At 41.6% G+C, this 22,218-nt stretch overlaps 1 protein-coding gene across 2 annotated transcripts in view; it reads left to right on the forward strand.

Moving 5' to 3' along the window:
* The window catches only part of FBXL7 (F-box and leucine rich repeat protein 7), a 131,428-nt gene extending 116,397 nt beyond the window's left edge, over positions 1-15,031 (forward strand). For both annotated transcript variants that reach the window (XM_054164331.1, XM_009909184.2), the window contains exons 3-4: positions 7,206-7,817; positions 12,390-15,031. In XM_054164331.1, coding sequence (XP_054020306.1) covers positions 7,206-7,817; positions 12,390-13,126 — 1,349 coding nt within the window. In that variant the 3' untranslated portion in view covers positions 13,127-15,031. The remainder of the gene's footprint in view (positions 1-7,205; positions 7,818-12,389) is intronic.
* Positions 15,032-22,218: the final 7,187 nt, after the last annotated feature.

Genomic DNA, 22,218 nt, shown 5'->3' on the forward strand with positions numbered 1-22,218 from the left:
TCAAGCTGTGCCAGGGGAGGTTTAGACTCGAGGTGAGGAAAAAGTTCTTCACTGAGCGAGTCATTCATCATTGGAATGGGCTGCCCAGGGAGGTGGTGGAGTCGCCGTCCCTGGAGGTGTTCAAGGGGAGATTGGACGTGGCACTTGGTGCCATGGTCTAGTTGTGAGGTCTGTTGGAACAGGTTGGACTTGATGATCCTTGGGGTCTCTTCCAACCTTAGTTACTGTGATACTGTGATACTGTGATACTCTCAAGCGAAACCAAACCAAGAAATATGTTCTGACAGGACACCTGAAGTGTCAAAGGCAACCCCTACTAGGCATTCAGGTTTGGGGGATTAAATTAAACATTGTCCAAAAACTAACATCCACATACCCTACAGAGCTCCTGTTGCTGCACTCCTTGCCAGTGTTAGATATAGCTCAGCTGGAGGAGCTCCGTGGCATACCCCTAGGAGCTGGGAGAGGATCTGTCCCAAAGGAGCTTAAGAAGAGCTTGTACTTAAGCATGTATGAAATTCATTTTGGGGTTAGATATTTACAGGACATGGAAAAAAAATGCACCATCCCTTTTATCTAGCAGCAAGGTATAGAATACATAGAATACATAGAATAAACCAGGTTGGAAGAGACCTTCAAGATCACTGCGTCCAACCCATCAACCAATCAAACACCACCCAAACAACTAGCCCACGGCACCAAGCACCCCATCAAGTCTCCTCCTGAAAAAACCCATCTCTCAAAACTGATGTGCTCCTACAATAATTGGTATCAAAGACAAAATTAAGATGTTTTGACTTCATAAATTAATAGATGGGTTGCTTTTTGTTTTTCTTTTTTTACCTCCCAGTCTTCATATTTTTAGCTGTGCTCGAAACTGTGGGGATAAAAATAACTGCCACGTTGCAGTGGACAAAGTCAGTAGGGGATAAATTAGTTCCAGCTTTTGACAAATAAAGTGCTTAATAAAATTATAACAATTGCTTCACTTGCAGTGCTGTCTGACTTTAAGCATCTAGTATGAATATGCCAGGAATGCAAGATTGTGGTCTCCAAACGTACATAGAGATGTTTATAGACGAAAGAAAACTGGAGCTTACCATCACAGGGAAGTTAAACCAGTATAATCCAAGGTGTGAAATGTCACACAAAAACTACTATGAAATTGCTTCAAATTTAAGTTAACATATCTCTCTTCCACGTGGTCTTGTGATAATGCTTCTAGTCTTGTATGATAGGTACAGCTTCTTATTACATTCAATGGGAGGTTTTTATAAGCTACAAAAGACTAAGTTCTGTGGAACTCTTCTTTCCATGAGTATGTGAATGTGATTACTTCATGGGCTTCGAGGCTGCTTATTCTTACATTGAAAAATTGAGCTTTGCTGTAGGTCCTTGCTCTCAAAGAGAGTTACACAACCTACAACATCTCATAGAACAAGAAATAAGTTTTCATCTTTCCTAAAGATTTTCTTGTTCCTTCAATATTACCTTTTAATCTAATTTTCTATGTTGGTAAGAATAATTTTTTTGGTGAGAAGGAAGCAGTAGCTGTAACCTTCCTCAGGGTTTTTAATTTTATCTTGGAAACAAGCTGGTGAAATATGGACTAAATGAAATCATCATAAGGTGGCCACTGAAGGGGATTGGTATATTGCACAGTTATCACTGAGTATTTGTCAACTGTGATGATGCTTCAAGAAGGCCCCTTTTAGGGATCTGCCCTGCTATACCTTACAGTATTCATTAATAGGTTGATATACTTTCTGTCACTCTTCAGAAGCCATCTGTTTAACTGAGACACAAAGCTACCAATATACAGAGGCCTATCTTAAAATTTATGACACTGCACCTGCAATCTATTTGGAAAACTGGAAATGAGCACAATATGAGAAGGTTGCTTTGTACTCCAAATGCTCTCAAAAACCCAACCAAACAAAAAACCAACAAAAAACAGAAGATCAAGGAGAAAGAAAACATACCTCATTCTAAGGAGACAGGTGTGGGGAAGATGAATAGTTATATAAACTTATATGAGGAAAATGAATGGCCAGGCAGCTGTGTATGTGTTGAACTGCACGGTGAATGAGCCATCCCTGAGACTGTTGAAATCTGAAAGGTTGATGATGTGATTTCCATGAAATATAGGTGAGAAGGACTCCACTTTAGCCACTGCTTAGTGAGGTGTGGTGTTCAGTTTGGGAGAAATACACATGAATTGGAGAAATTATAAAGGAAAAACTAGGAGAAACTGAGTGTTAGTAATGTGACTAGAAAGAAATGGCTGAAGTTTGAGCAAATGCATGTGAGAAATCCATGCAGGAATATGGAGAGCTTCTTGAATGAGTTGAGTAAGAGGGAAAAGTTAGAAATTTGATAAGGTGACGGCACTGAACAGGCATCTTACAAAGCTGAGTAATAGCTGTCCCTGGAAGTTGAGAGCTGGGCAGACACAAGCACATAGGAGATTATTTAAGTGTACTTGGTGTACTTGGAGAGAGACAAGAGAGCTCATCCAACTCCATTTCACATTCTGTACATTCTTGATTGTAAAAGTTATAAAATCACATGGGTATCTCCACTGAACTACTCTTTCTTCTGGCATACTGGAACGCTAAAGCCCTGTGCAAGTTTGCACACTGAATTTTATTCCATCTGCCTTTCAGCTAACACAGGCTTTTTGATCCCTCTCAGTCTCCTATAGCTGAGGTCAGTAGAGCAACAACCTGAGAGAAACACCTGAGGATGTTTGCAATGTGGAAGATACTCTTTTGTAGGTATATATCTTTCCAGGACCTCATTCATGGCTGGGCCCTATGTGGAAGCATAGAGAGCTTGCTGGAACTTCCTGCTCCCCTAAATAGAGAACAGCACAAAAGGGGAGAGGATAACTTGATCCCGGGGACTCCCACCAGGGTTGGGTTCCACAGGCAGGAAAGAGGAGGGAATAAACTGACCCAATGACTCCTACTGGAGTCAGGTTCCCACCTGCCCAACAGTTAACCCTTAAACCACCAACATTTTTGTTTTAATCCTGATAACTTTAGGAGCTCAGTGTAGGACTGACTCAAAAAAAACACCTACATCTGCAATACTGTAGTGAAAGATGCAGTTGAATGGAGTCACTAATGGAGTCATGCTTTAAGCATGGATTATGGTTCAGTAATAAAAAGTCCATGCTGGGGTCTGGACATTATGTGTCCCATGTTTTGTGTTATAACAAAAATACTATGCTTTTTTTCCCCCTGTCTGGTTCTGAAATCAGAGACTGCATACTGTTGTCTGGAGCAGAGACTAGATCTTGGTTTAAATAATGGATATTTAAAGGCTTCTTTTCTCCAGATGTATATTAATTGAGAAACAACATTGGGGAAAAAACAAACTCTTTAAAATAAACCAGATTCCTAACAGAGTAAGAAAACTCCCTCCAGTGCATTTTCTTCCCCTGTGTCAGCTTTTATAGTTCTGTATCTGTCTTTTGAGGTTTCTTTAAAAATTGTTAAGAAATTCTCTCTTACATCAACAAACATTTTTTAGAGCCCAAGCAAAGATTTAATAATCAGCATCTTGCACAAAGGATCGGTCATTGGAAAAGGGGCAAAAGTAGTATTTATTATTGGCACACTGGTGTTAAGCTGCCTTGTCTCAGATTAACTCAGCCTGTTAGCCAGCACTCAATAAATGGTGAAGAACAAAATCCAAAGGAAAACTCTTAGAGATTCAGATAGTGCTATAGGAAGCCCCTCCAACAATACTTTGAAAAGATTGGGAAATGTGCAATGCACCAAGTGTTCTGCTGAAGCTTTAAATGCTAGCAAAGAGCTTTGCTATTGTATTCGTTTCCCCTTAGGGGTGTACAGTGACTAGAAAGTGGGAATACCTCTAGTTTCAGAGTTTAGCTGAGTTACCAGCAAAATTGCTGTAGAGAGCATATTGCATTAAGGGCTCATCAGACCAATAACACACCCTCTACTCTCTTGTTTAAACATAGTTACAACACTGCTGTCTTTTTCCAAAATACTTTGGGGTGGAGAGACGAGGTGCCTGCATATGCCTGACTAAGTGTCTGTATGGAAGCCTGTGCCCCAAAGGTGGAGGGAGCAAGTTTCAGATGATGTACCTTCAGAATTGAAGGTAAAGGAAATACAGGATGTGCATCTGGAACTGCTATACTAATGAGAGGATTAAGAAAGCATGGAGCAAGCATGGAGTATACTCATAAAACAGAAGGTCAAACATTTGTTAGCTCTAGGTCTAAGTTAAAAAAGTTAAGTTAAAAAACACATATTAAGTTAAAAAACACATACTAAGTTAAAAAACACATGCTGGTAATTCATTATGCATCCAGAATGTCTAAGGTATTGATTATTCACAGAGTGCCCAGGAGTGATGAAGGAATGCCACTTTTAAACCAAAAGGAGTAGAGACTTATCTGTATTAGTTTGGTGCTTTGATCACCAGAGAAGGGGAAAGAATTAAATGGTATTTTTTCTATACTTAAGTAGAAATTAAAAGTAGAGAAGAATGTAACCTTACAGAGATTTTCAAGTGTTTCTAACAATAACTGACTAAATGTGAGTTTTCAAAACATAATTGAAGAATGTGTTGCAGAAGATAATCATTCCCACAGTACTAAAAACTGTTTACAGCAGATGTTAAAAAATGAAACTCCTTGATTTTAGTTCAGTCTGGTTTGTGTTGTAGAAACAAATGTTTGTTCTGTGAGTTTCATTTAATTCATTCTGCGTTCCTGTTTTGTGCTGGTTTGCAAAAACAAACAAACGACAAACCAAACAAAAGGCCCAAAGCAAATCAAAAATAAGGAAAGGAGAGGAATTTGCAATACCAAATATATGTAGTAGTGGAAGACACATCCAGCCCTTGAAAAAAATGTGTATGCAATTGTATTAGAAGTATCCTTGTCCTACAATCTCAAGAAAAGAGGAGAATGTGAAGGCTCCAAGTTTGTCACATCTTCTCCATTTTTTTTCAACTTCAGACACTGTGGTGGTTTTGGTGGTAATCTGAGAGGTTGAACATATGGGAAGTCCTTGCAAAAATTAATCTGGATGACCATTGCCTAAGCGTTCGGTGAAGTCAGTACTTGCCCCCAGCAGTCTGGCTGCTGCTGGTGTTTTGTTTTTTTTAATTTCCAGCTGCAAATTTCATTTTTAAAATGCCAGAATATACCAAATACTTTGCAAATAACATTCCTCAATGCAATTATTTGCAATAGCTGCCAGGTATTAGAAGGTCTTAGAAGGGAGCAGAGTGTCTACAAAACCCACTGCATAGAGATACAGTTCTTACTCAAAAAATACACAAATTCCAGGGTTAAGTCCATCTCCTTATAACATAGACTCACAAGCACTGACAAAAATGGTTTTTCCCATCAACTGCTGAAATAGTTGGGTTTAGAAGTAAAAATGAGATACTGAAGAGGAAGGGGGAAGGAGCTGGGCAGTATAGGTTTTTCCTTCACTGTATGAAATGATGATTTTGATCTCTCTGCAGCTGAACAGGGTAAACTTAGGCAAGCCGCTGGACTTTGTGTGTAGGGTTCTTCAGCTAAATAGTCATGCCCCTTGCCCTTGCCCCTCTCTGTGAAAATGAAGGCCTGTGGTTGCTACTGTTGTATTGTAGTTAGTGAAATCACACCATGCCTGTGCTGGGCTAAGTAAAATGTGTAATACATTGATCAAAATGTACTACATTTTAAAACTTCGCCTAAACCCAGATTTTGTTAGGTTTGTTGAATAAATTAATGACTCTACACTGTTTAGCCTGTATGTATGCTGTCACAGTCACAGAGCTGTATAATTGGTGTTACTTAAGGAAGGGCTTTGCATGCTTCCATAAAATGTCTGAACACTGAAGTGATAACAGAAAATGTGGAGGAGCGCTTGGTGTTCTCAAATCACTGTTCTTGTGGGGGTTTTCTTTTTGTTATTCCAACGGGCACTGAACTGTGATCCCCGTATTCACCTCTGAATGGTGCAGTCCTTCATGAAGACTTTTTATTGAGAGGTTGGAGACAGAAAGCATGTTCTCAGCAGCAGCATTCATCTCTCATATGCTGATTGCATCTTGTGCAACATAGTACTGAATCATCTCAGGGTCTCTAAATGTATTGCCAATGGCATTTTCTTGGCTATCAAAATTATAGCCTAGTTGTCTTCCTGTCTTTTACTGGCTTTTCTTGGAGAGCTGGGAGGAAGAGTGGAAATGACTCATAGACAGCAATGTCAGCACAGAGGTTAAACAGGAAAGACAACCTTTCTTAGTAGCAGAGGCCTTTCATTTTTGTGAGTGCTTTTTGCCCATAAAGTGAAATAAAGAAAGTAAAGGAGTAGCAAATTTGGTTTGTGCGTTGTCTTTTTTGGGTTGAGTGCTTCCAGTGTGACAACCATTCCGAGCAAAAAGATTGTGCAACAACTCTGCAACAGTTCAAATTGTTTCTTTGCCACTTACTTTTCTGGACTTCACCCCCATCCCCCCACCCCCACCCCCAATCAACTGAAGTATACTTTTGTCCATTGGAAAGGAGCATTTTCTGCATGCAGATGAAGAGAGGCAGCCAGCCTTCCTTCAAGAACTAGTCACTGGGATCTTGATGGAACTGCTGAGTCCCAGTTTGCAAGAATGAAAAATTAATTTCTTTAATGACACATGAAAATATAGGTACAGGGATGTGCTTTTCACAGGTGTGGTGAAGGAAATAGTATTTGCTTTGTGAGCTCTTCTTTGGCCTCCTTCTGTGGTTGAAGGAGCTAAGGGATGAAGGACCACCATATTCCTACTTTAACAGCTCACAGCTGCATAGGTAATGCCCAGGTTATGTGAAAAAAACAACAACCTGTGACTCAAATGTTCTCATTTCTTGCAGTGTTTAATTGAGGGTATGAAAAATTAAAATCCCAGGACTTCTGCTGCCATCTCCACTACAGGGCTCAGACCTTTGCTAGCTTATCTATGATAGCACAGATAGGGAGGCATCTTTGCCATGTACCCAACACTAAGGTGAACAGTGTTTTCAGAGTTTCAGATAAATATTAAAAATATGTGTTTCCTCACTCTCTCTGGTAAAAATGACTGCCTAACCCCCACCAAATTCCAAAGCCCACTGGTGGGCTGGCAGGGTGCTGTGCTATGCAAAGATCTGCATCTGTCCACTGCTTACTCCGCTCGTGTGTTTTATCTTTCAGACTCCGACCTGAGCATGCGGACACTGAGCACACCCAGTCCAGCATTAATATTTCCACCAAACTCCCCTGGTTTCCAAAATGGCAGAGCATCATCAACATCTTCATCCTCAGTCACTGGGGAAACTGTTGCCATGGTCCACTCACCGCCTCCAACCCGTCTCACTCATCCTCTTATCCGGCTGGCATCCAAGCACCAGAAGGAACAGGCCAACATAGACCGGCTGCCTGACCACTCCATGATCCAGATATTCTCCTTCCTGCCTACCAACCAGCTGTGCCGCTGTGCCCACGTGTGCCGCCGCTGGTACAACCTTGCCTGGGACCCCCGACTCTGGAGGACTATTCGCCTGACTGGTGAGACAATCAACGTAGACAGGGCTCTTAAAGTGCTGACCCGAAGGCTTTGTCAGGATACACCCAACGTATGTCTCATGTTGGAGACAGTAATTGTTAGTGGCTGCAGGCGGCTCACAGACAGAGGACTCTACACCATTGCCCAGTGCTGTCCAGAACTGAGGAGGCTGGAGGTATCTGGCTGCTACAACATCTCCAATGAGGCAATCTTTGATGTCGTGTCACTGTGCCCAAACCTGGAACATCTGGATGTGTCAGGTAATGGGAAATATTTCAATATAGATGCCTTTGATTCTAAAAGCCTCGTGTTTGTCAAACCAGTGGCCCCACAACTTCACACTTTCCATTTCTGTATTGTCTTTTGAAACTGCAAGGCTATTCTCCCAACAGAGTACCAGTGACACAGGCACCTCTGGAATCTCAATGCCCTAAATGTCAGTAGCACTTCTTTAGTGGCCAGGCTGCCTCCAGTGGAGACAAGCTAAGAGAGTTGGTCCATTCAAATAGCATGAAGAGTACTCACAGATTTTTGCACAAAGCAACTCTGCAAGGGCTTACATTGCAGTCAGTGTTAACTAGCCTTCATATGGTGAAGGCTAGTTACTGGGCAAACGGTTGCCAGGGTTCACTCGCCACTTCCAATCCGTCTCACTCATCCTCTCAACTGGCTGGCATCCAAGCACCAGAAGGAACAGGCCTTCATGTTTAGTTACCTCAGAAAAGTATCATTTTCCTTTTTTTTTCCAATTTTTATATGTAACTTGAAGAGAAGCTCCAAATCAGTGATTGGCTTTTGTGTGGATCTAAATATCAGTTGGTATCCATAGCTAAACTTCAAGGTCCTCTTGTTTCCCTTGCTATTTTAACCACACTTAGCTAGCTTGGACTTTTTAATTTGATTATTTTTAATAGTGTATATATTTGCTTAGTGACTTTCTGCTTTTCCTTTCACCCAGTTACAATGTATCACTGCAGCTGATTAGATCAACAGAAATATTTTAAACTCTTTTCATAAGACCTGTTCTGGGGAAACAAGATGATTTTTCTCAAGATCAGCCACACAGAAATACCTCTCTGCAAATAGATTGGCACTTAATGGAAAGGTTGTAGCCAAACAGAGCACTGAGGTAAATTTGGTGTTTGATACATACTTTTTTTTATCTCATTGCTATCAGTCTAATGTTATTCTTAACTGTCTGGACCAGATGTGCCATCACAGAGGTGCTAGTGGCAATAAACAGGATGATATGGGGGTAGGATGCGATGCCGGTGAGTCACCAGTACCCAGATGAATGGACTTTTTCCAAGGCTGGTTTACACTGATTTGTGTTCTTTTTTTCTGCCTTTTATTTTTTGAACTGATTTATCAAAATAAATAGCAACAAATCAGAATGATAAACCACAGGTGATAAGAGCGTCCTTTCTCATGGAATCTATTCACAATGAGCTTGCATACAAATTACTTATTGTTACTGACATTGGTTCTGGACACACTTCAGGCTGAAGCATCTTCAACACCAGGAGAAAATATCTGTGCCCTTGTGATTTATACCTACATAGCACTTTGAAGGTTGGCTGTATCCTTGGCATATTGATGCTTTTCTTCCTACGTCCTCTAGGGTGGTATGGACAGTTGAGTGGCTTATATATGCTGGGCCTCAAGAGATAGGACAAGTAGCATTGCTGAGCTGACAGTGAACTGCCCTGGCACACCAGTCTGTTAGCTGACACTCTGGGTACATTTGGGGGCTGGTAGGTGGCTGAAAATGCATCGGTCCTACTGACACATAAGACCTTTTCAAAAGTAGAGTAAATTAAAAGATGATACTACATCTTGAAATAGATTCTTTTGGAGTCTGTCTTCATTTATGTTTTCTGCAAAGCCTGTTACTTTCAGACCTGGAAGATGGTGTCTGTCCCTGGGAGCTCATCAGTTTCATCCAAAGTGTGTAGGGGGCAAGTAAAATACCTGCCATCCTTGAATTATTTTCTGATCAACAGGACAGGAAGGTAATTTTAATCTCACATTTTTCTTTTTGGAGCAGGTGAGGGGAAAATCCTGGATTTGAACATGCTCAGAAATCAGAGTGTTTTGGTTCAAACATGTCTTTTGCTGCCTGTGCCTGCCTATGAATTGAGGATAATTTATCTCTGGGCGTCTTGTTTTGAGTCCGCTTTTTTCATTCTGATGTGGGTGATTTTGGAGGATCTTTTGGAAGTGTTCACAGTTGTACATATAGTTGAATAATTCTCCACTTGGCAGCAATAACACCAAAATCTTAAATGTCAAAACCAGATGTTTGTATTAACTGTAAGAGTTTTCCACAATGTAAGTTCTGTCACTTTCAACATCCACTTTGTGAGCAGGTCTGAGATATCTCTACAAGTTGGTTGAGCTTGACTGCAAGTTATTATCTAACACACTAGCCAACACTATTTTTGTTCAATCTGTTTGTCAGTTTCTCTTCCCTTTAAAAAAATCAGTTGTACTTACTTTATGGAAAATCCTGCTAAAAGAGCTTTGGGGGTTGCGTTTTTTCACTACTTAGGACAAAAAAAAATGTGCAGATCCAGGAACCTGTCATTTTGCCTAAGATTCAGACAGTTCTGTATCAACATGGACTCCTTCTCTGGTGAAATAATTTGGAATATCCTTCCCATTAAATATTTTACACTGTAGCCAAAATAACTAGGCTAGCTAGCTAGGATGCTGAGTTTGTCAAAACAGTGATCACACACTGATGTACATGACTCCAACCCTGCTGTGAGACTTCTGACCTATTCACTTTCTGATTGTGGTTATTAAAGCATTCTTCCCCTCTTGCCGGAACGTTCTCCTTGGCCTTGTGGACTCCTCATTCTTAGTTAGCTAGATTTTAAAATCAAATTATGGTCAGCATGCAAAATAACCAGGCTTAGCTTCTTAATCCAGCAGCCTCCTCAGGCAAATGCAACAGTGACAGCCAAACCAAGTCCAGCAGAAATCTGCCTAGGTGCTATCTTCTGTGGAAATCCAGCACAAGAATGGGAACTCCTGTGGTGCATTTTATATCACCTACTCCAAAGAACATACTAGAGGTGAAATTTTCATACCATTAGCACTGTACTACTTCCCTTTAGAAAATTTGCTTTGCATTATTGGGCATGTGTATAGTACTTATTTGAAGGCAAATGTATTTCCAAAGATTGCACCATAACATGGATGGATCTGCAACACAGTCTGAAGAGGAAAGAGCAGCATTCAGTTTTATGAAGATGTTATTCGTTGAACAAAGTACTTTGCTTCAAGGTCCCAGAGATTCTGCATGACCTGTGGACAATTTGCCTGTTTCATTGTGTGAGGACTAAGGTAAATTTTGCATCTGTTCAAATAAATTTGAAGCCTAAATTAAAGATCCAGCTGCAATATCAGACTATTAATGTAGAACTCTAATTGCAGGTGGTGAACTGTTTCAAATCCGTATCTCATGCTCCTTAACAGCATTTTTGTGATCCCTCTGAATTATCTAGAGATTTTTTTTTCCTTTTTTTCATTAAGATCTGAAGTATACCCATGCCTTCCACTGAGCCTCTAAATGAGAAGCTGTTGTATCAAGTGGTATGGATTTGGGTCATTCACTTTGAGCATGGTCTCATTTTTGAGGTGGTCTCAGCGCATTGTCATGCTCTTTATTTCCAGACTACAAGATCTGTCAGTGTTTCTGGTACATGGAGCTCTAAGGCTATCATCCTAACTTTTCTGGCTTTTCATGGGTCACTTCATCCCCATTGGCCAGTGTTTCACCAATATAGAAAACCTCTTTTTCTCCCTATCTGAGGGCATCTCTTTAGGCATAAAATGCAGAATCTGAGTAGACATTTATGGCTAAAATTCTTGGACCTTGATCACTAACAGGTAAATCCTCCCTTACTCCTTGCAGCTGTTCCTAGCTATGCCAATGTAAAGTGCCTAGCTGAACTTGGCACAGATAAGAATTTCCCTTCAGGAGCTTGAGGCTGCCAGTTTGCAGTAGAGCAGAAACAGCACTTTCCAAAGAAAGCTTTCATTCACTACCATACACAGAGTGGAGGTTAAAAATAGGGAAATCTTGTGAGCATGGGTTCCCCTTTAATCTAGCTCTTTATCTTTCCTTGCAAGGTCTGGTGTTTCTCTTCTAGTCTAGTTATGTCCATCTATGGCCAGACTTTCTCACTTGAAACAGTTCTTCTCTGCATCTGTCCATGTCTTCCCATGCCCTGGCCATTCTGTTGGCTCCTGCTGACTCTCCCCATTCTCCTTAGGTTTTGCATCCTTCCCACATTGCAGGCTTGGGGCTGGATTCACATCTGCTCTCCAAATGCTTCTTGGAGAGTGGGTGGGGTTTGTCTTTTTTATAATGGGGTTGGATGGTAAAAAAACTTCTGATGTTTGTTTACCAACTCAGCCAGTCAGCCATGAGACTGCCCCTGATTAAAATGCTGCATTGGTTGTCATGCAGTAGCATTTTCTCAAACTGGCACTGGATTTATATTGCAGTTACAGGTGGTAGGCCATCCCTGGATAAACCTAGGACCATCATTTTACATTTTGGATATGGACAAAGTTGCTCTGTTGCTTTGCTGGTGCTCAGAATCTCAAATCAACCTCTCTGACTTCAGTGTAGTTCATCATTTCCTATGGTGTAGAGATGCTTCACAGCAAATCCAGGCTAGTCATTCAGGATAATTCTGTTCTCACAACATGAGGATATCTACATCACATTCAGCACACAATTTCATACCCACCTTTCCAGTCTTGCAGTGTGATCTGCTTTTACTGCTTGCTTAAATTCACTGTGTTTTTCCACCTAGGCTGCTCCAAAGTAACGTGCATCAGTTTGACTCGCGAAGCCTCCATCAAGCTGTCTCCCTTACATGGGAAACAAATCTCCATTCGCTACTTGGACATGACAGACTGCTTCGTCCTGGAGGATGAAGGACTGCACACCATTGCTGTGCACTGCACTCAGCTGACCCACCTGTACCTGCGCCGCTGCGTCCGCATCACCGACGAGGGTCTCCGCTACCTGATGATTTACTGCACATCCATCAAGGAATTGAGTGTGAGCGACTGCCGCTTTGTCAGTGACTTTGGCATGCGGGAGATTGCCAAGCTGGAGTCGCGTCTCCGATACCTTAGCATCGCTCACTGCGGCCGTATCACAGACGTGGGCATCCGTTACATAGCCAAATACTGCAGCAAGCTGCGCTACCTCAACGCGCGGGGCTGCGAGGGCATCACGGACCATGGCGTGGAGTACCTCGCCAAAAATTGCACAAAACTCAAATCTCTAGATATTGGCAAGTGCCCTCTGGTCTCAGACACCGGCCTGGAGTTTCTAGCCCTCAACTGCTTCAACCTGAAGCGCCTGAGCCTGAAATCATGTGAGAGTATCACTGGGCAGGGCCTGCAGATTGTAGCTGCCAACTGTTTTGACCTGCAGATGTTGAACGTGCAGGACTGTGATGTCTCTGTGGATGCTCTGCGATTTGTTAAGAGGCACTGCAAACGCTGTATTATAGAGCACACCAACCCTGCTTTCTTCTGAAAGGACACCCCACACCTGTCATTACAACGCAGTATTAAAACCACTGATGTATAAACATGTGCTCCCATATTCAGTAATGCTGACTTTTCTATAGCTCACAGCAATCAGCTTTCCTTTTATGTTGTGGGTGAAGGGGTTTTCTAGAGGACTAATTTGTTTGCTTTCTGTTTGATCACTTTTTAAGGTGCGGTAGGTCTCCATGGAGAGGCTACCTTAATGCAAAAGCAATGAGTGCTCAACATCCCCAGTGGGCTGCATTTTCATAACAGCCATGACCTTGTCCCAGGCTACAGTAGCTAACTCCAAAGGAAATAGCACATAATCCCTCCTTTGGAAATGTTGCTAAGCTGTGTCAAATACATCTGAGCTCGTGAAGCTGACTATGCAATATGTGTCTGTGGTCTCCAACTTCTTCCAGTATGGCTGATAAAGCATCCCCTTGTCTCCAAGTAGTTTTCCTATGGTAGTCATCCATTGTAGTCCCTCAGGAAATACTGGGTAATGTTCTTAAACGTACTTGACTGATACAAAACAAGATCTACTGGCTATTGCTGAGCACTCTGTTGAACGAATCTGGAGATTGTGTCCATGCATGAACTCCCTCGGAAAGCCCATCTCCAGGTCATCACTACTTGCCTTCATTTAGAAATCCTCCCTATTCTGCATGTGTAGTACCACTGTCTGCTAGGAGATAGGGACTTCTACTATGCAATGACATACTCACCTGAGTGAAGGAAAACAGATGAGATATCGGTGCACTGGCAAAGGGAAAAGCCAGCAAATTCATCCTGAGAAGCTGCTGTAATTCTGAAACAAGCTGAGATAGCACTGTAGTACACTGGGGACTCTCTTGAGGTGTTGTGGAGCAGCTTGCACAGGGCAGTCCCAATTGCTGTGCTGTTGGGGCTGTTGCCAGAAATTCTTTGTTCCTTCACTGTATCTCTTCAGCAGCTGTGGCATCATTGCAGCTGACACTCCTTGAGCAAGTCAGACATGTGCATTGAGGTAAATTCAGTGTGTGCTGTCATACACATAGAAACCTGACCTTTTTCTGTGGCCCTCCTGTTCAAGGGAGAGATGACTGATCTCAAGATTTCAGAGATATCAGCCTGATGCTCAATAGCCCCCCTGGGGACAGAGGGCCTTAGAGTGTTATTCACATTAGATTTAGTTTTTGTGAATCCTTATCTGTGTGTGTTCCCTTAAGCCGGAGAAACAGCTGCTGTTCAACAGGAATTAAAATGCCAGTGTTGCCCTGTGACACTGGGAGCCTCCTATATTCTCATGGTCATCCAGTGATTTGGAGGTTCCCCCATCTCACTGTCTCCTTCCCTAGAGCATGTGGCCATTGCATGATTACTTTCTTCACCATTTTCTAGCAGCTGTTTCTCTGCATTTTCACATGTAATGCTCAGATCTGAAAGCCAGACACGTTAGGGATGATGATATTTGCAGGCAGACCCCCTGCACCTGACTGACAGATGAATTCATACATTCAGCTCAAAAACTATAAACGTCTTGGTAGAGAACATAAGAAGGGAAGCCTGGTTTTCATAAGCACTAGTTCCATCATCTCCAGACAACACTAATAAAATCATTCATATGAATTGAAAATCCATATGCTTAAGAAAAATACACAACAGCTGAGGAAGCAATGATTTGGACATGTCCCTTCAGTGGGAACCTACCCTGCTGCTGCAGAAATTCCTGTAATTATGTGTGTTCTCTGATTTTGAGTTGCTTAACATACAAGATGTAATCAGCTCTGAATTATAAATCAGATTGCACTAAAGCAAAGGGGGCCATGGGAAATAAATTTGTCATTGCTACTTTTACTGGTCAGTGACTAATAGGGGTTGATACCATCCTTTGGCCAGTTACTATCATATTCCTGTGTTTTTAAAACTAGAGATTCTTTTCCAGCAAGTAATACAGTATATTTTATTCAAGGCAGCTGTACTCTGTTTATCCTTTATCTCAAATGGCCCCAAGGATAGTGAAATGTTAAGCCCTTTCCTGAGGATGGTGGGATTTTTGAGCCATTTGCACTCATGAAATATAAGGCCTCATTAGTTACATTTAACTGTTTATTACAAAAAGATAAAGAAAGCTACTTCTCTGGTTATGCTAAATCGAGTGAATAGTGCTACATGGTTTTTAAGGTTTCTAATGTTTAAATTGGTCTGTACTGTACAAACCTCACTATAAAGCCTTAATTTGCTACCAAGAAATAAAGCAATATATTGGTAACTAATGAGCAGTCATCATTTGCACTAATTGATTAACTCCTGGTAAAACCAGAGAAGGTTGAATAATTGCAAACCTTCTCTTGAAAGGCAGAGCAGTGAATGAGCCCAGCAGTGTATCAGGTAGGTAGATAACAGTATTAAGAAAAGAAAAGGGAAGAAAATGTTAGAGATTGTGACCTTACCCATCTGCCTCTTTAAAATTTTCTCTTCTTCATGTGGTTCCTCTTCACCCTGAAACATAATCAGTAACTGGAAGTTGCTCAGCGCCAGGAAAAGACATGGAGCAGATCACCATGAGTGACATCGTGTGTCACACACAAGATGATTTGGCCCAGTCAGCATGGGGTCATGAAAGGCAAATCTTGTTTGACCAATCTGATCTCCTTCTATGACAAGGTGACCCACCTGGTGGATGAGGGAAAGGCTGTCAATATTACCCACCCTGATTTTAGTAAGCTTTCAACACAGTTCCCACAGCATTGTCCTGGAGAAACTGGCTACTCATGGCTTGGACAGGCACACACTCTGTTGGATAAAGAGCTGGCTGAGTCCAGAGACTTGTGGTGAATGGAGTTAAATTCAGCTCACAGCAGGTTACAAGTGGTGTTCCCCAGGGCTCTGTACTGGGCCTAGTTCTGTTTAACATCTCTGTCAATGATTTGGATGAGGGGATCAAGTGCACCCTCAGTAAATTTGCAAACGACACCAAGTTGGGTGGCTGTTTGTCTGCTGGAGAGTGGGAAGGCTCTGCAGATGGACAGACTAGATAGATAGGCTGAGGCAAACAGTATGAGATCAAGTGCTGAGTGCTGCACTTGGGCCACAGCAACCCTATGCAGTGACACAGGCTTGGGGAAGAGTGGCTGGAGAGCTGCTAGGAGAAGAAGGACCTGGGTGTGTTGATTGATGTCCAGCTGACTATGAGCTAGCAGTATGCTCAGGTGGCCAAGAACATAAATGGTATCCTGTCTTGCGCCAGGAGAAGTGTGGCCAGCAGGTCTAGGGATGTGACTGCCCCACTCTACTCAGCCCTGGTGAGGCCACACCTCAAGTATTATGCTCAGTTTTGGACCACTCACTACAAGAAGGACATTGAAGTGATGAAGCATGTCCAAAGAAGAGCAACTAAGATGGTGAAGGGCCTTGAACACAAGCCTTATGAGGAACAGCTGAGGAAACGACTTGTTTAGTCTGGAGAAGAAGAGGCTGAAGGGAGACCTCATTGCTCTCTACAACTAAATACCTGAAAAGAAGTTGGAGCAAGGTGGGGGTTGGTCTCTTCTTGCATGCAAGAAGTGATAGGACAAGAGGAAACAGTGTCAGGTTGTCCCAGGGGAGGTTTAGGTTGAGTGTTAAGAAAAATTTCTTCATAGAAAGAGTTATCAAGCATTGGAATGGGGAGCCCAGAAGGTGGGGGAGCACCATCCCTGCAGGTATTTGAAAGATGCATGGATGTGGTGTTTAGGGACATGGTTTAGTGGTAGTAGCTTAGCAGGAATGTTGGGATTGTGAGTTCTAGGCAAGCAGCTGGCCTGTTCAATGATCCCTTCCAACCTCAACAGTTCTAGGATTCTAAATGTAGGTAAAAGAAAAAAACAAACTACAACAAGCAGATGTATAAAAATTTCAGGAGAGCCTCTGCATTGATTTAGAGGCAAGTTAACATATCTGGTGTGAAAAGTGTAATAACTGAATGGGTAGAGCACTTACTAGTGCAGTGCTACCTTTGGAATGTTCTAAAAAACCCATTCTGGGGGGCACTGGTGCAAAATGAATAAATGTATTTTTTCTAAGCCAAACACTTTTAGGTATATAGTCTTATATGGTCCCAGTTGGTACTCTAAGACTGCTACTGCTTCAAGAAAATTCAAATTTGACTTACTGATACAGCTTGCCTGTTTTGACTTCTACCCTTTTCCCTATGTCTGTTTGCAAAATGACATGACTGGAAATGAAACTGAAATAGTGCAAGTGGAGCTGAGTTTGCTGGAAAGGTTGCAACGTGTGACTGGTATGTCTTCGCTCCAGTCTGCAGTTGGCAAAGACTACAAATTTTCTGAGTGAATGCATTGCTGATTCTTGAACCATAAAATCTGGGCTCAGGCACTGACACTTCTGCTCTGCAATAGCATGTGGTGAGCTCATCAAAGCAAGCAACAACGAATCACATCAGGCTGGCATGTTTAGGGCTTTGGAATAATTTGTGTTCTATAGAGACTTCTTAGAACAGGCACATCTAAGTTACTATATCCTGTGATTATAGTCAAAGCTCTGTATATAGATATTCATCTTATTCCCTTGGCTTTCATGAAAAATGGAGCTTTATTTTTCTAGTTTGTGGCAGGAGATTGATGTGAAGTGTAACACTTTTACCTTTTTAGGGTATGCTCATCTAGCTTCCTAAAAAATGCAGACTGGCTTCTGTTGAAGGTCTTTGGTAGTGGGTTACTTGATTTCTGACAACTTCTAGACTTTGAACTGGGAATTTGCAAAGCTAGTGAAAGACCTAATTTTAGCACTAGGCTTGAAGCAGGTCCAAACTCTCATTCAAAAGAAATGTAGTAACCATTTGGACTGCAGATTGGCTGCTCCGCAGCTGCCAGTGTTATTTTAAGGGGGAAGAGTTCTCTGACAGTTGGTGCATGACTCCTCTTCCCCAGTGTTCCCCAGGAAAGTAGCCTGCCCTCAGTTTGTCATAATTTTGTCACTTTAGCTATTCATGCTGAAACTTCCCATCCTGAGCTCTGAAAGTGTTAGTTGAAATGGTTCATCTGGTTCTGTAAATCTAGGATGAAATGTCATTTTGCTCATGGTGACTTTTCCTTTGAAAATTGTTCATTGCTCTTCATCACCTCTAAGGCCTTCAAGAGTGAAAGTGTGAGCCTTTCAGGAGGTCAGCTTTGGGACTATGGCAGTTTTAGGCTGATGCCTAGGAAAATTTTCCCCAGATGGAGTAGAAAAGTAACAGAATGTAAATAAATTACCATTGGATGTAAAAGAAAAAAAATTATAAGGTCTAAATAATCCCATTAGTCTGATCACTAACATGAAGTTAGTTGTATAACCTAACTTTCTCTCTTTTCAGCTTCTTTACTCTGCAGATACTAGCTGGTCCTTTGATTGTTGCCAAGGAAGCGTCTTACTGATCTCCAAGTTAAAATTTACCCAAATTTAGCTATGTTACATGAGTCTGAACATCTCCAACCCCATGAGAAAAGGGGCATGCTCAGATCTATCAGAGCAACCATTTTTCCGCTCGCTATAAGGTCACTGAGTTACCGGACTGGGTCCAGAGAAGGGCAAAAAAGCTGGTGAAAGTTCTAGAGAACAGTTATTGTGAGGAGCAGCTGAGGGAACTGGGATCATTTAGTCTGTAGAAGAGAAGGCTCAGGGGAGACTGCATTGATGTCTACAACTACCTGAAAGGAGGTAGTAGTGAGGTGGGTGTTCATCTGTTCTCCCAAGTAACTAGCAATAGGACAAGAAGAAATAGCCTCAAGTCACACCAAGGGAGGTTTAGATTCAACAGTAGGGAAAATGTCTTTGCTGAAAGAGTGATCAGGCATTGGAACAGGCTGTCCAAGGAAGTGGTGAAGTCACTATCGCTGGAGGTGTTTCAAAAACATGTAAGCCTGGCACTTTGGGAGATGGTTTAATGGCCCTGGTGGTGTTGGATTGATGGTTGATGATCTTAGATTCTGATTCTGTGATCTTTTGGAGCTTGTGGTCTGGTGAGGCTGAGATTTGGCAAACCTAAGAGGTGTTTATCACTCTGGCAGTGTGAAGGAGGAAATTACGTATTATATGGAGGCTGCCTGGAAAGTCAGGGCAGAGCTGAAAGATGGAGTTTTGAAAACTAGGACAAGAAGGAGAAGTAAATTTCCTGGGCAAAGGAAACTGGGACTGAGATGAAAAGAGACTGAATGATCATCTATTCTTCCTTTGGCATTATTTTTCTGCAACACCATCTGTTCAGCTTTACCAAGGTAGAGGCATCAGTGTGGAGCCAAATTCATGCCCTTTTGATGACTGTTAAAGGTCATAGTTAATAATAATAGGTTCAAGTTACTGCCAGGCAGCAGACATCAGAATTCAGACTTCACTTAACAGAAGTATATTTAACTAAACAGCATTGCTGGGTGGTATTAAACAGTTTTCTCTATGAAGTTGTGGAGCTTTGTTTATCTTTACACACTCCTGCCATACAGCTGGATGCAGGGTTCCCCTCAACTTTTGTCTTCTTTCAAAACTAGACAGAAATATCAGGTCATTTTTCCTTTGTCCACTGCGATTTAAACTGGTTGATGGAAATTTTTTCCATGTAGGCTCTGCTAATGCCACGAGTGTAACAGTCCAGTTTGCCACAGATATGTCAAATTAAGCCTTTGTAAAAGTTACTAAACAGGCCCCAGAGAGAGAACCAGAGGGATCAGGAGGAAGAACCTTTAAAAAAAATTAAAAAGGCCAGAGCTTTTATAAATGGGCCTGATACTTCTAATGCAGAACAAAAACTCTAACCACTCCTTCTAGCACCAAGCCCAGAGAGTGGTAGTGAACGGTGCCACATTCAGCTGGCAGCCAGTCACTAGTGGTGGTCCCCAGGGATCAGTGCTGGGCCCCATCCTCTTTAATTTCTTCACTGATGATCTGGATGAGGGGACCGAGATGGTCATCAGCAAATCTGCAGATGACACCAAGTTGGGAGCAGATGTTGATCTGTTAGAGGACAGAAGGACTCTGCAGAGAGACCTCAACCGACTGGACAGATGGACGGAGTCCAGTAGGATGGCATTCAACAAATCCAAGTGCCGGGTGCTGAACTTTGGCCGCAACAACCCCATGCAGAGCTACAGGCTGGGGTCAGAGTGGCTGGAGGGATGCCAAACAAAAAGGGACCTGGGGGTGCTGATTGACAGCTGCCTTTTACTTTCTTTTCAGTTTTTCCTTCAGATGGCCTAACCAGGAAGATTTTACTGTAAACCATTACCTGCATGTATTAAAGAAGACCTGTTGAAAGATATCCCTCAAAATATTTTGGGGTATTTTTGGTAGCTACCACAGTTGATAGGCTCTTTGCAAGTAAAGGCTGCTTTGTGTGTAAAAATGTGGTGACTATTGACAGTATAAAATTAAATTTGTGCATGGATGAATGTATGTTTTCCTGCAAAACAGTCATCCTGGATCATTACCCAAGGTGAAAGATTCTTGTGAAAATGATAAATGTTTGTGTTGAATCACAACATTCGTGATACTCACTGAAGGCAGTATCAGCTCTTGTTGCTAAGCAACAGTGCCTACTTTAAAAAGGTAAGGATCTCTCTTCTAGTCTCATAAAATGTAAGAGAGTATCTTGGTTTCTTTTGTAAGAAGGAGTTGTTAATGGGTTTATTTCACAGAGAATATTTTCCACCTCTCCTCCATTAAAGTGTCTTAATGAACAAGGTGATCATGTTTGAATTTCACTTAAGTAGAAATTACCCTAAACAAAGCCATGTATTGTCACAATATTGTTAAATTATCCTCAACAAAGCCATGCATTGTCTCAACAGTGTTAGATTCAAAACTATGGGTCCTGTAACAGTTCATTCTCATATTGGACTGTTACACTAGGAAAAATTATTTCACCCAAGCCAAACCGCCTTATATTTGAAATACCAAATTATCCAAGTGTCAGTTTGAAATTATAATAGATATGAGAAGTGTTGTGATTGCACAGCTCCTAAGTGTTCATATAAATCTTGAAAATCAGATTCTAGCGTTTATATTTCTTTCATCTTGCGATGGCCCTCTTGCAAGAGGGCTTTCTGCTGCCTGCATCTTGCCGAGAAAAACAGTACCTCTTGAGAGCAAGGCAGACTTCTTCCAAAGAGCTGGAAGCAGAGATCCTTCAGCAGAGTTTTGCAATCTGAAAAAAGCTTTCCTCTGCTAAAGATGTGTCATCATGCAGTAGCTCATTGGAATTCTTTGTTTCTAAAAGAAAAGGAGTAGGTGTGTTTTGTCACATGCACTCACAACAAGGTCCAGGTAAGACTCTGACAGATTCAGTTACAAATCAGTGAAGAGTTTGTGGTTCTGTACCATGAATAACTAAATGTTTTCATAGTGTCACACAAAGCCTGGGACCTGGCCTTAGTTGCTCACTCAGTATGAAAGCAGTATATTAAGTACATGAATTTACGTTCATCATATTTTTTCATTAGTGACATTAGTTAATGTCACAGCTCCTGATGTTCCTGGATTACTGTTGTTTCCACATAGTCTGACTAGATTCAAAATACAGAGAACTGTCATACTGGGACATGTACTTGTTACTTGGCACACTCTTGTGGGTAACATCTGTCTCAGTATTATAATCAAGTTCTCTGCTGCACTGGCAGCCAAGAAATGTGGTGCTTTGGGGTAAAAACTATTTCTGGCTTTGTTCTTGCAAAAGGAAAAAAAAATAGATGAAACTACTTAATTCCACATGAATTGTGAAATGAGATCAGTTTCTACTGGCAGAGGATCAAAATATTTTCAAAACAATTAAAAAACCCCTTTTTTACATGCTGGGCTTTTCACCTTGGATTGGATAAAACCTGTGTTACATTCTCATCCTTCCGAGCCTGACCAGCTTCCTGCCCAACCCGACTAGCCTCCCTCCAAAAAATGTTTCCATTTGCTGTTCAAATAGGAAAACTTATAAACAACTCAGTAAAATGAGGGCAGCTTCCAAATAAAACATTTGGAGTTCATCAACATGTATCATTTTACTGTGTTTAGCATGATTCATTTGGATGTATAATTCTACTCTGTGAACACTTTTTAAATTGTTTTCTCTTAGCTCAATATAAACCAAAATTT

This window comes from Dryobates pubescens, chromosome 9, assembly GCF_014839835.1.
Source record: "Dryobates pubescens isolate bDryPub1 chromosome 9, bDryPub1.pri, whole genome shotgun sequence".
Classification (NCBI taxonomy): Eukaryota; Metazoa; Chordata; class Aves; order Piciformes; family Picidae; genus Dryobates; species Dryobates pubescens.